The 14,483-nt window shown below is 39.6% G+C and overlaps 1 protein-coding gene across 2 annotated transcripts; it reads left to right on the top strand.

Annotated features, from left to right (window-relative positions):
- The first annotated feature begins 9,271 nt into the window (after nt 1-9,271).
- Nucleotides 9,272-14,263, top strand: LOC111793063 (glycine-rich domain-containing protein 2). Of its 2 annotated transcripts, XM_023674770.2 has the most exons (8): nt 9,272-9,543; nt 9,662-9,779; nt 10,088-10,471; nt 11,254-11,526; nt 11,631-12,151; nt 12,275-12,399; nt 13,332-13,492; nt 13,570-14,263. In XM_023674770.2, exons 1-8 carry the CDS (start codon nt 9,347-9,349, stop codon nt 14,059-14,061), a joined length of 2,271 nt encoding a protein of 756 aa, XP_023530538.2. In that variant the 5' UTR covers nt 9,272-9,346; the 3' UTR covers nt 14,062-14,263. The 2 variants fall into 2 exon arrangements, with proteins under 2 accessions (XP_023530538.2, XP_023530540.2); XM_023674772.2 differs by lacking the exon at nt 9,662-9,779 and having other exon boundaries at nt 9,407-9,543.
- Nucleotides 14,264-14,483: the final 220 nt, after the last annotated feature.

The raw sequence follows: 14,483 nt of genomic DNA, 5'->3' as shown, positions 1-14,483 counted from the left end.
CCATGTAGTGGACCTCCCAGGAATGATGTGCGGCGAACGCCAAATTCCAACCTTGCCACCGACGCGAATACCTCTTCGAAGTCCACTCCTTGCTTCTGGACGTAGCCCTTCGCTACGAGACGGGCCATGTGCTTCACAACTTTTCCCTCTTTGATATGAACCAAGAGACATCAATATACAATATACTTCAATGAAGATGTGAAGAGAAGGTTGTCAAAATTATCAAAAGATGTTTGAGTTCATGCTACATTGAAGAAGAATGAAGTTTGATTGTTGTAAGTTTTGGGTGGGTTACAATTTAGAGTAATTTAGAGTTATTGTATTTTAAGACTTTTTATTTAATTTCGGTTACATTTACATAATGGCTAATTATGGCCATAAAGTATGAATGTTACAATTCTTGGAATACCTTTAATAGTTTCATTTTTGAGTTTATATAAAGCCATATATGTTGTATTTGTAAGCAGACTTGGAAAATATAGTAAAAGAAGCATTTGTGCTTTTCTTTAGCCAATGGCTAAGTTTCTTTGCAATTCTATGTAGTTTAGGTTGCATGTAGAATCATTCAAGCTCGACATGATCAATCTTACTTGTGGAGTGATTCGAATCTCAAACCAGTGTTCTTGCTTTGAGATATTTGATCAACAAGAATCAATCAAGCTAGATATGATCGATCTTGCTTGTGGAGTGATTCGAATCTCAGACAATGCTCTTGCCTTGAGATATTCGATCAACAAGGTAATCTGAATCTTATTCCCCTTGTATTGATTTCTTATCTTATCACTCTTCGTTATGCTTCAGTTTGAATACCCAGTTGAGACCTATGGCTTAGTGTCCCGGCGGCATGTCCTTCAAACTCCATGTCTTGTTCTTAGTGATGGACGACATCTCTTCCTGCATTGCCTTTAGCCAGCACGGGTTCCTTTCTGCTTCGGCAAAGGTGTTCGGTTCATCCGCGCTGATGGCATGCAGTTCGACTACCTCTTCTTTGAGCTCGCGCACCGCCAGTCCAGGTGGTTCACCTCTCCCAGTAGATCTTCATCCTTCGGTACCTGGCGACCAGACCATCATTGTGATCGGCATCCAGTGTCGAATCCGCAGTACGTGGTGTTGCGAACACCACTGGTCGGGTGCAGCCGGAGTTGTGGTTGGGGTTGGCGTAGGCGTGCTCGATGCAACTGCTGGCGGCAGTGACGGTTCTTGATGCAACGCTCCTCCTTCTCCCGGCTCGAGAGGTACTCCACCATGAATTGATTTAGATTTCGGTCATGTCGTTCCACTATTAGAAAGTGCTCTCTGGTCACTCGTGGATGTATATAATAAAATGATGTAAAATTCACAAGAATAAGTGCAAGTATATACTATCACAAGTAGCAAGTAATAAGTAAATTATCGATTCCACAGGGAACCTATCTTTTTGGTTAATTTTATCGCTGGAAATTAAGTGAGTTTTTGGGTAACATTCAAATGGGTGTTGGAGATAACTATTTAAACAAAACTAAACCAGAGTGCCACTACTGTCGAAAAATAGAAAATGATGAGAAAATCAACTATAATGAGGAAGGTTCGGCTAAGAGAGATTAAATAGATAAGTTGTTGAGTTTTGTGGTAGATTTTAGTTCTTTTTAATAGATTCTCAAGCCCACTTCCGAGGGTCATGAATGGTGATTATTTCCATAATCGTTATAATTTCTATTAACAAGGCTTTAGGAAAAGAATTATTCCTAACCCTTCTATTACCCTTCAAGTCTCCTGCTATGGAACTAGAGTATTAAAGAGGATTTCATTGCTCCCTCTCTTCTCCAGAACAACTATGTATGTAAAGTAGCTAATTAAACATATATGTAAATCATTAACAACAACTCTTTAATAAACTAAAATCATACCGTCAACACACTTAAACTATATAAAACTCTCTCGCCTCCCCTATTAAGTTTAGCTCTCCATACAAACTGAATTAAACAGAGGAATCCGCATCTTCATCATGTAAATTGATGGAATAAGGAAAGAGAATAAGGAAATAGAGAGTTATCCCAATTTGTTGTCGTTCGTCAATGGAAGTTCCCTTCTCTTGAGCTCTCACGTCCACCTCTTTGCCCTAATCAATCCTTGTTGATCTCCTTTTCCTTCTGCTGTCAACAGCTGCTGGATTAGGGTTTTCTTCTTCTTCTCTGGTCTGGATTAGGGTTTTCTTCTTCTTCTCTAGTTTCACAGCAGTTCACTGCAGCAGATGCTGCTGCTGTGTAATTCGATTTTCTCCCCAAAATGTGGCTCCCCTCCTCTTGGTCTTCCTTTTCCTTTTATATTGTCCATGAGTTCCCCTTTAGGGGTGAAAAGGAATAAGTTGTTTACTTCCTCATTGGGCCTTTAGGGCTGAAAATGAATAAGTTGTCCACATAGGATGTTCCTCATTGTGTAATCAATGACCCACTTGGACTGCTGATGTGGATTTAAAATTTCCATGTCATCCCCCATTTATTTCCAGATTTGCTACTCCCTCATGGTTCAGCATAAATGTCTGAAATTTTACCACATAACTCAATTAAATGTACAATTAAAATCGATTTATGCAAAATCATATTTTTTTCATGTTAGACCGCAATAAACGATTTCATGCTCACTAAGTAGAATAAATGGGGTAAATAATGAGAAAATTGTGAATACGAGTGCCATATTAAATACAAAAAGACTTGATATGACTCTACTTTTAAACAGTTGTCACTCTCGTCGAAGACAACGTCGCGCAACACGTGAGCTCCCCCCCCCCCCATAGGATCATAGAGCCTATACGCCTTGCTCCCAGGTTTGTAGCCTATGAAGACGACCTTCAGCCTCCTAGGATCGAGCATGGCAAGGTGGGGACGCACGACCTTCATGTATGTGATGCAGCCGAACACTCGGAGATGATGTACCGCTGGCTTCTTGTTGTACCAGGCCTCGTGTGGCGTCTTCCCGTCGAGGCTTCGTGTTGGCGACCGATTGAGGAGGTAAATGGCCGTCATTATTGCCTCTCCCCATAACCTTCCAGGCATTCTGACCGACATCAGCAATGACCTTGCTGTCCTGACGATAGTCTGATTTAGGTGTTCCACCACTATTCTACTGGGGGAGTAGGGCGCCGTTAGGTGCCACTGCATACTGAGCTTGTTGCAGTACTTACCGAAACTCGCCGAGGTGAATTTTCTACCTTGGTCCATGCGCAACACTCGCATCTTCTTCCCGCATTCAACCTCCGCTCGTGCTTGAATGTGCTTAATCGCCTCTACTGCCTCACTTTTCGCTTGCAACAAGATAAGCCACATGAAACGGCTTTTGTCATCGACCAGTAGGAGGAAGAGGGTCTTGCCGCCCAGGGTTGTTGGCTTGACGGGCCCGCAGATATCGCCGTGTACGAGCTCCAATGTGTAAGGACCGGGCAGACGCGATGACTCAAAAAGGCGGGTAAGTTTTTTGCAAAATAAAAACAAAGGAATTTAAAATATTATTTACATTATATCAAAATAGAGCTTATACGTAAGTATTCAAAACACAGCATACTAGTTAAAACACAAAATAAGGAATGGACACAAAGCACTTTAAGACAAAAGGGTTGAGGACGACGGGTGAGGTTAGTCTATGGCACCTGCTTCAGAGTCCGCTCCCGACCTTGACCAACTCCTTATCACCTGAAAAAAAAATTGGAAAATAAGGAATGAGTACAAGACTCAGTAAGTAGCCTACTTGTAGGCTCTTAATCGTGTCCTTGATATGCTAGGGTACCACATTCTTTGTTCTTGTCTTGTTCTTGTTCTTGTTCTTGTTCTTGTTCTTGTTCTTGTTCTTGTTGTAAGTTCTTAGGCCCTCTAATTCTTATTCTTGACTTGGGGTTCTTATCTTGATCTTTCTTGAGGACCTTGGTCCTTGAATTCTAAAACCTTGGTTTTCCTTTAAGGGCCTTAGTACTATGGTTTTTTTTTTTTTTTTTTGTTCTTGGTTCTTTGTTCTTGGTTCTTGTCCTTAGAACTAGGATCTTGCTCCATGTTCTAGTCTTTGATCTTTCTCTTGTTCTTGGTACTTTCTAGATTCTTGTTTTGTTCTTGGTTCCTTCTCCAAGACACTCCCCTTAGGATTTACGGCACTAGATATGCACCTGACAATCCTTTGTCCAAAGCTTCATGCGTTCCAAGTGTCACAACCTTAACCTATGTCCAAGGCTTCATGTGTTCCAAGCGACACAACCTTAACTTATGTCCAAGGCTTCATGCGTTCCAAGTGACGTAGTCCTACCGCATCTTAGAGCTTGCCCTTCGATACGGTCTGCTTAAACTATGCCTAAGGCTTCATGCATTCCAAGCGGCATAGTCTGAAAACCTACATCCAAGGCTTCTTACGTTCCAAGCGATGTAGTCTTAATACTGCATCAAGGGCTTGCCCTATAATACGCAGTAAGCCGTTGTTGTTGCCTTTTGCTTACATTCCCATATAACACCAATTTCAATTTCTCAAATTTTGCTTTCAAAACTCTCTTTCAAAATCTCTCTGCTCCTGTTTTCTAAAACCTTCTTCTTAAAATAGAGCCAGAGGCTCGAACATATATCGCTTGGCCATAAGCAACGCGAGAACGAATAGGCTTAACTTACTTGTTGCTGAGAAGTGAGTGCCGCACAATCGCAAGTCCACTGCCATCAAAGTGTGATTGTGACACATGGCACGCATGCACGCATAGCTGCATGTGAAACCGAGAGTGGCCGAAACCTCTAGCACGTGGGATAGAGTATTTTTCACTCTTGTTTGTTTGAGTATTTGTAAAAGATGTTTTGAAATGTAAATTATTGTCAAGCTTTGTGTACATTTTATGTAAAAGATGTTTCGAAATGTAAATTATTGTCAAGCTTTATGTACATTTTATGTAAATTACGCGTAGTAACAACTTTTTTTATTTACAGAATGATAAATATATTATAAGTAGTATTTTTCGACATTTTATTCCTTTTATTATAATAAATTGAACTTAATTATAGTATATTGCCTATTTTAAATTGAAAAAATTAGAAATAATATAATTATAAATTAGATGTAGAGATGGAACAAAAATATATTAATGACGTGCTCTTAATGCAGGTCATTAATAGTAATTTTCTAATTCTGTAATTATAAATGAGATGCAGCAATCATTTATTTTGTAATCATTTAATGACGTGCTCTTAATGCACGGTGAGTAATTTACTTGATATTCCTTATCGATCTTCTAATTAGTTTATTTTTAACTTGTGCCCCCATCACTTATACTTGTTATTGCTCTCAATTAGCCACATTAAGCTTCTTCATTCCATTACGAGTTTAGGTCCTTTGATGTTGAGTTCACGAGTAGGGTTTATCTCAATCTTGTGTACAACATTGAAACATTAAAGATATTTTGTCTGCACTCGCCTTACTTATCTTAGGCGATTGTTGGCCGCTATTACTTTATAATCTTAGCCTTCAATTTTGGCCTATATCTTTATCTTAGCGATTCATTAAGAGGGTTCTCGTTTCGGTCATACTTATCTTCCCTGTGTATTCATAATAGTAGGAATGCACAAATTCCAAGTTAAAATCAAGTCAGTACATATTAACTTAGATTAGGCATGTACCTATAAGCATCGTACCATCCTCGCTGTCACTCTCATGAATCGCAGTCCACATCGTACCTTGCCTTTTGGGTTCTGTCCTTTTTTTCGCTCTTTTGGCCCAAACTCGAAGGTCGGTTAGCTCTCCATCTCTTATTGTATAGACACTCAGCTGCCTTGCATCTCTGCTCTTCTCACATGTAAGGTAGCCTCATCCTCATTGACTTTAGTTGTACATCTGCTCTTCTCACATGTAAGGTTTCCTTGTTCCAAAATCTCTCTTCTTTGTTCCAAAATCTCTCCATCCTCGAGTTGTCGTTTTTGCTTCTTTTATTTGTTTCGACATATTTCGATCGTGGCCATATCCAATATTTGGTATTAAGAATGTTTGATTAATCCACCACACCTAAATGATGTGAAAGTTATCTTATTTATAATCAAATAAATTACAAGGATATGGTAATAGTAATAAATGGAAAGATACCTACGGTAAGAAGAATAAAATATCAAATATGATATATATGGTAAACTATAATTTATTACTAAATATCTTTAACAGGTATCAGAGCTAGGATGTCGAAATAAATGTCGTCACCATACAAAGTTGTGGAGGAGATGTGACAACAATAAGGAGTGAAAGGGAGGGGCGTGTAATGCTCCTACCCGTTACTTACGAAGAGTGTAAGGATAGGATGACTCTTGCCGCATGGTCGATAAAGATGCATGTTAACTTACCGGCACAAGGCATGTGGGACGCCGTCAAGCATGATAAATGTTAAGGAGTGTAAGGATAGGATGACTCTTGCCGCCATCTACCAAGAATTCCCAGACGACGTCCTTCTCATGTTGGCAGAGAAGAACTTGGCAAAGGCAGCGTGGGAGACGCTGCAAACAATGCATGTAGGTGTGGAATGTGTCAAGAAAGCAAAGGTGTAAACCTTGAAGAGTGAGTTTGAGGCTATCCGCATGAAGGATGGTGAGTTAATAACGACTTTGCCATGAAGTCGACGACGATCGTGAAAGGAAAAAAATAACAGAAGGGGAGAAGGAACAAAGACACACAAATTAAAATTATCTTCTTTCTATAGTATATTACTAACTTGACACCATTTTACTTGTATAATAAAAGGATAACAAATTTCTTGCTACAAATCAGCAACCACTCATTCCACTAATTCCACTAATTCCACTAATTCTACTCCCTAAAAACTAGTTCCACCCTTCACTACTTCTACTCTTCTCACGATATCTTCAGCCTTTTGTATGTAGGTTTCCACTCTTCCACTACTTCTACTCTTCTTACGATATCTTCAGCCTTTCTTATGTAGGAATGAACAACAAAAATAAAATAAATACTACCAGCTATTTTTAACCAAAAACTTATGAAACAAAATAAATAAATAAAACAAGTTTATAATCAACATATCGTCAGCGGCATCCATTCATTAGACGACTGATGGAGGAGATCTCCGTCGTTAAGAAGTTCCTTCGAGTTGTTCCCTCAAGATTCATACAGATTGTTACCTCCATTGAGTAGTTCGGTGACCTCAAAAACATGTTGGTTGAAGAGGTCGTTGGTCATCTTAAGGTACATGAGGAGAGACTTCGTGGTTACGAAGACAAAGAGAAGGAGAAATGCCTCTTACTCACAAATGTGGAGTGGCTCGTACGGAGGAAAAAGAAAGATGCAGACGACTCTTTTTCTTCAAGTATGAGCGGACGTGACAGCCATAACAAAGACAAAGAGGTTGTAGACGTGACGGTGAACGTGGTGGTAGAGGAGATCGTGACTATACCTCACAAACCCATTTAAATACTAATCATTGGAAGGACAAGAGTACGGTCAAGTGTTACTCTTGTAGAAAATATGGGCATTATGTGATAGAGTGCCATAATAAGGAGCGTGATGAGGAGGCAAACCTCATGTTCACGAATGATGAAGAGCTCACATTGATGTTGGCTGATAAAATGCCAAATCTGTTGTTGATGCTCAATGAAGAGAAGGTTATGTCGAACCCCTTCATAGATGGAGAAGACCAAGTAGAGACTAGCATGTGGTACCTAGACAACGGAGCAAGCAACTACATGACCAGAGATCGAGCAAAGTTCAAGGAACTTGATGAGAAGTTCACTGGAAACGTAAAGCTCTGCGACGGATCAATTGTACCAATCCAAGGAAAATGATCTATCTTATTCCAGTGTAAGAACGACGATCAACGTCTATTGACCAAGGTGTATTCATCTCGAGTTTGAAGAGCAATATTATTAGCCTTGGTCAAATGACAGAAGAAGGTAGCAGAGTGGAGATAGTCGGCTCATTCCTCAAGATATATGACAGAAACGAAGCTCTGTTGATGAAGGTAAAACGGTCATGAAACCGCCTGTATAAGATAATATTGAAAGACCATCAACATCTTCCAAAAGTATCTATTCGTGTTCACAGCAAGAAAGTAAAGAAGAAACCAATGCGTCAGGAGCAAAAGAAACCAAAGAACATAGCCAAGAAGAAACTAGAGGCTATTACAATCAGCGAAGAGGAACCTACAAGATGGCGTGTTTCATCGGACTTGTTATCTCAACCACGTAGGCCTAGAGGAAAGCCACCAGGCATAAGAAAAATGGGACATCAAACTTGTCCTCTCAAGCAAAGAAGGCTAGAGGCATGTATAAAAAGAAGGTTGAAAGACAAATGAGTACCCTACAAGATGGATAAGTCCATGCATAGAAGAGAGAAGCGGAAGAAATTGCATGTTGTGGAATTAACTTTTCTTACGAAGAATACGGAGTTGATCAGGGAGCAAGCAACGTTGACACTACAGAGCAACATGTAAAAATTCTCACCAAGGCCTTAGCAAGGGTTAAGCGTGACAAACATGCCAGAGTTGTTCGAAGTGAAGAAAAATAGGATTGAAAGATGATATGAACCAAGAGACATCAATCATACAATATACTTCAACGAAGATGTGAATAAAATATTGTTGAAATTATCAAAAGATATTTCAATTCATGCCACATTGAGAAAAATGAAATTTTATGTTATAAATTTGGGGTAGATTAAAATTTAGAGTAATCTAGAGTTATTGTATTTCATTAATATATTTTAAGAATTTTTATTTACTTTAAGTTACAATTACGTTATGATTAATTATGACCATTAAGTATGAATGTTACCATTCTTGTCATGTCTTTAATAGTTTCATTTTGAGGCTATATAAAGCCATGCAGGTTGTATTTGTAAGGAGAGTTGGAAAATATAGTAAGCCTTTGTACTTTTTTAGTCAATAACTAAGTTTATTTGCAATTCTATGTAGTTTAGGTTGCATACAGAATCATTCAAGCTCGACATGATCAATCTTGTTTTATGGAGTGATTCGAATCTCAAACAAATATTCTTGCATTGAGATATTTGATCAACAAGAATCATTCAAGCTAGATATGATCGATCTTGTTTGTAGAGTGATTTGAATCTCAAACAATATTCTTGCCGATATTCAATGTAATCCAAATCTTACTTCTCTTGTAGTGATTCCTTATCTTATTAGACGTCTGTCGTCAAGTAAAAAAAAAAAAAAAAAAAAAAAAAAAAAAAAAAAAAAAAAGTTTGTGACCAAATTCCATGATGTCCAACGAACAAACTATGAAGTCACGTTGGGTTAGGCCCACCACTTGGAAACAAACAAAACCGCTTCTTTTCATTCTCTCTCAAACCAAACCAAACCAAACCAAACCACCATATTCCTTCTCCTTTTTCACTACCCATGTCCTCCCACCGTCCCGGTTCCGATCTTTCTGCCTCCGTGTCGGCGAGAAGCCTCGGCGACATCTCCCAACTCACTACCATCCGAATCGGCGTCGACATTATTTCGGCCGTCCGGCGGAATCTCGCCTTTCTCAGAACCGTCCTCCATTCCCACTGGCTCCACTCTGAGCCCACTCTCACTCAAGCCATCAGAAGGTCAAATCTCAACTGGAGCCACCGTTTTTTCAACTTCTTAATGCGCTGCTGTCTATTCAAGTTTTGCATTTAATGCTAAGAGGGATTTTCTTGGGGTTTTATTTTATTTTTTTTCTAGGTATGAGGAGCTCTGGATGCCGTTGATTTCTGATCTAACGGTTGATGGGGCTTCTCCTCCGATGATTCTTCCTCCTTTGGATGTTGAATGGGTTTGGTTCTGTCACACGTTGAATCCGGTTAGTTTTAATTTCTGTTTGTTTCCCCAGAAAATGCCTAATGAATCACATGTCCTTTAGATTGCTTCTGATGGGTTTAATCTGTATGCACTTTGCGATAAATTGATTTATGTTTGGTTTTAGAGTTTCAAAAGTGCTTTTATAATCAATCACTTGGGTCAAAAGTACTTACAGAAGTGATTTCTTATGGGGGCTTTTTAAGTGCTCTCTATTGAGAAATTTGATTGGTATTTTTTTTTTTCTTTCCCTCTTTTTGTACTTCCTCTGCAGCCAAATAAGTATCAAAGGTAATGATATATTTCTTTCAGGTTCGTTACAAACATTACTGTGAGTCCAGATTCTCTAAGCTTATTGGGAAACCATCGATTTTTGATGAAGAAAATGAAGAATATGCATATATGAGGTGCCAAGAGATATGGGTCAAGAGGTATCCAACCCAGTCTTTTGAAAATGAGGAAGAATCCAGTTTCAGAGATGATATTACTGTTGAAAATCAGGAGCTTTTGGAGGAAGTGAAGAGGCAAAGGCACTTATATTCTAACTTTTTGGAGCCATATCAGTCCGAGATCGTTTACCTTATTGCAGCTAGACAAAGATACATGGGGTTTCTGTATATGTTGCAAAGGTTTTCTGATGAATGTTCTTCGTTTGTGCCTTCCTCTGATATTCTCCTCATGTGGCTTACCCATCAGGTTGATGCTCTCTCAATTTTCCATCTCATAGTTGATGGGCTTTTCTTTAATTTCTTAGGGGTTGTTTGATAATGAAACAAAACACCAATAGAAAAAAAAAAAAAAAAAAACAAGAAATGGGTGTGTTAATGAATGAATATTTAGGTTATGGTTTTGAATCTATTTTATGTTGCATATGTTAGGAATCACGGATCTCCATAATGGTATGATATTGTCTACTTTGAGCATAAGTTTTCGTGACTTTGCTTTGGGCTTCTCCAAAAGGCCTCATCCTAATGGAGATGTATTCCTTACTTATAAACCCATGATCATTTCCTAAATTAGTCAATGTAGGGCTCTCTCCCAACAATCCTCAACGGATGATTGATTAGAGGTTAAAAATTTCCTCCGAGCATGATACTACCCTTTACTTAGAATGATGCTCGCAGTGTCTCTATGCACAAGAGCCTTACTTTGAAATTCGATTACATTAGTCGAGCTTAGCTATGTCTATACAACGTATTGCGATGTATATATATTTCCTCAGCTCCAGTCATGTTCTTGTTTATTCAATGAGTTCGCTTACTAATGTATCTAGAACTGTAGTTCTTGATATCACTTTTACGATAAAGGTGGAATAAAAAATTTAATTGCGAATGAACATGGAAGTTCTGTATTCATGATTGAAGATGCAAATGGCAGGTGGAAGTGTTGTTATCATACTGTGTTGTCCGCCTTTACTTCAGATGTCTTATGTTTAAAACTTTTTTATTTTTTTTGTTTGTTTGTTATATGTAAACCAGAGTTATCCAACAGTTTATGCAGAAGATGTAAAGGAGATGCAGGGGGAGTTGGCAAAAGTGGTGAGATTTGGGGAAACTGTGAAGCCGAAGGAACTGGAAGAAACCAAGAAACTATGGCACAGAACTTTTGGGCAATCTTACGAGAAAGCTGGAGGGGAGGTAATCATGGAATTAGGCAGAGTTGTAACTTCTAAGCCTTTAGTTTACTGGGAAGTGTCCTTCTCGGATGTCAACTCGAAGTACAAGTCCATGACATCTCGGTTCATCCTCGAGGTTGGTTAACTCGCTTGATTATCTGTACTTTTCATGTTGGAAATAAGTACATTTTGTAAAGGAAGCTGAATTCTGTAGCAACTTTATCCTTGCTTCAAATTCAGGTTTCTGTGTTTATGCGGCTCAAAGATCAAAAACAGCCATTGCAACAAGTTGCTTCTCGAGAATTTCTTCGTCTACGCACTCTAAGATGCCATAAGGAATTTAAGCTCAAACAACCAATCTCGAGCCTCGACAATGATGTTTGGATCAAAGCTTGGCATCTCTATTGTGAATTTGGTACCAAGGGAGTTGTTATCGAGCTTCGGCATCCTGGTAGCCATTGTTTCAAAGAAAGTAGCACTAAAGACACCACCACATTCAAGTGGAATGACTTGATAAGAGCACCGTCTCTTACTTTAGAAAGACAATTCGATCAGAATCTCAAGATAGTTGCCTCAATAACTCCACCCGTTCAAGCACCGTACTTGTTAAAATGTGTGCCAGACAAAGTGACAGATGATTCGGGGGCAATGGTTTCGGATGTTGTTCTTAGAATGAACCAATACCGGCCTCAAGAAGGTCGGTGGCTATCTCGAACTGTACTCGACCATGGAGGGAGAGAGTGTTTTGTCATTCGTTTAAGGTAATAATTCAATCAATAGTTCATTGTCATTTGTCATTCCGTTTACTATTTGTTGAGTTCTGAAGGCTTACTAATGTTCGTTAAATAGAGATGCAACATAACAAATGTGAATGTAAAATGCAGAGTTGGAGCGGGATTTTGGAGGAGAGGAGGTGAAACTCCTTTGCCTGTGAAATGGGAGGACCGAATTATCGAGATTCGAGAAGGTTGTTGGTCCTACATTGCTGGCTCCATCGGCAGATGCCCGGGTATGGCGTGTCTGTACTTGAATCTCATCTCTCTAAGATTGAAGGTTATTTCAAATTTTAATGTTTTTTTCCTTTTCATTTATTTCTAAGAAAAGTATTGTGAGATCCAACATCAGTTGGAGAGGGGAATGAAACATTCTTTATAAGGGTGTGGAAACCTCTCCCTAACAAACGTGTTTAAAAACCGTGAGGCTAACGAATACGTAACGGGCCAAAGCGGACAATATTTGCTAGCGGTGGGCTTGGGTTATTACAAATATCAGAGCCAGACACTGGGCGTTGTGCTAGTGAGGACTCTGGGCTCCCAAGGGGGGTGGATTGTGAGATCCCACATCAGTTGGAAATGGCAACAAAACATTCCTTATAAGGGTGTGCAAACCTCTCCCTAACAGACGCGTTTTAAAACTGTGAGGCTAACGACGATACGTAACGGGTCAAAGCGGACAATATTTGCTAGCGGTGGGCTTGAGTTGTTACAAATGATATCAGAGCCAGACACTGGGCAGTGTGCCAGCGAGAACGAAGGGGGGTGGATTATGAGATCTCACTTCAGTTGGAGAGGGGAACGAAACATTCTTTATAAGGGTGTGCAAACTTCTCCCTAACAGACGCATTTTAAAACCGTGAGGCTGACGACGATACGTAACAGGCCAAAGTGAACAATATTTGCTAGCGGTAGGCTTGAGTTGTTACAAATATATTTGGGGATGTATCTGTTACATGTGCTTTTTTAGAATTAAGGATCCATTAGAACTTAGTTTCGAACTTTTAAGGACCAATTAGCAATCAAATTCAAACTTCGAGAAGTACATGTTACTTTCGAAACCTTGGAGTCTCCCTACTATTAAGTAAGTGATTGATTGATATGGAACAAACAGATGGATTCTTGGTTTAATTCTGATGATTGATTCATATATTGGCATCTAGAACAGAGAAAGTGGTGGGAACAGCAACACCAAAACAGCCACTAGAGGAATGGAAAGCTGCTTGGAATTTTTCAACTGGAGATGAACTCATAATCCAATGGGATACTTCAACACCAAAACGAGCCCTTACCTTTTCCTTAACAAATCCAACTTCTTCAGAATCATCTGTAGGTCATCGTTTCATATCGTATCTTGTTCAAACAGTCTTTTCGATTTCAGGTTTCAATATGTTTTGATGCTGTAGGTAAGGCTTCTAAAAGGTCGCCAAATGGTATATCGAGTACGGAGAGACAATGGCAGAGAGGAGGAAGAAGAGGAAGGCGGAGATGGAGATGGGTTTGTAACGGTGATTCGATATACCGATGAGGACCCAACTGGAAGAGCAACAGCTCTTCTAAACTGGAAGTTGCTGGTGATCGAGTTGTTGCCTGAGGAGGACGCTGTGTTGGCTCTCCTTCTCTGTGTCTCGATCCTCAAAAGCGTGTCGGAAATGAAGAAAGAAGATGTTGGGAAGTTGTTGATCCGAAGGAGATTGAGGGAGACAACAATCGGCCTTAGAGATTGGGGCTCCATAATGCTTCACCCATCTTCGTCGCCTTATCTTCAACCGTGGTATTGGAATGCCGAGACCGTGATGGCATCAAACAGCATCGACCACCTCTCGAGACAGCGTGCATCAAGCTACTTGCCCGTGGAGGGTGGAGATAAGCTGTACAAGCAAGGAATAATATCATAGAATGATAAAAACTGAGGAAACAACATGTTTTGTTGCTCACTCATTTTTCCTTTCTTTGCTCTATAAATTAAGTACATCAAGGTGTGTTTGTACAGCTATTTTTTTAGTTTCAATTTTATTGTCTGTAAAAATGATTAATCATTAGCTCCACCCTCCCGGCTTGCTCGAACTTATCAATTGATACTGACACACGTTTCATTCATCTCATCGGAGCATTCAGACATCTATCTATCTGAGTTCTATCGAGGCATTGGACCCTCTCATGTCTATGCTTACACCATTTATGAAATTCGTTCCGGATAGCGGATGCATACTCCTACCTCTGACACATGGGTTAGGTTACAATGGTGGCACACTCGTGCCAGTGGATAGTGTCCTTGAAAGACCCATTTCAAAGGAAGTTACCCGAGACACTTGTCTCA

Source organism: Cucurbita pepo, chromosome 4 (genome assembly GCF_057944985.1).
Source record: "Cucurbita pepo subsp. pepo isolate OVF chromosome 4, ASM5794498v1, whole genome shotgun sequence".
NCBI lineage: Eukaryota > Viridiplantae > Streptophyta > Magnoliopsida > Cucurbitales > Cucurbitaceae > Cucurbita > Cucurbita pepo.
Note: the sequence above shows the minus strand (reverse complement) of the source record. Positions and strands in the feature narration are given on the sequence as shown.

Bases quoted from the DNA above. Each gene is read 5' to 3' on its own strand.
- LOC111793063 (XM_023674770.2), top strand. From the start codon at position 9,347: ATGTCCTCCCACCGTCCCGGTTCCGATCTTTCTGCCTCCGTGTCGGCG. The intron at 10,472-11,253 runs GTTGATGCTCTC...TATGTAAACCAG, and splicing joins TCATGTGGCTTACCCATCAG to AGTTATCCAACAGTTTATGC. The intron at 13,493-13,569 runs GTAGGTCATCGT...TTGATGCTGTAG, and splicing joins CAACTTCTTCAGAATCATCT to GTAAGGCTTCTAAAAGGTCG.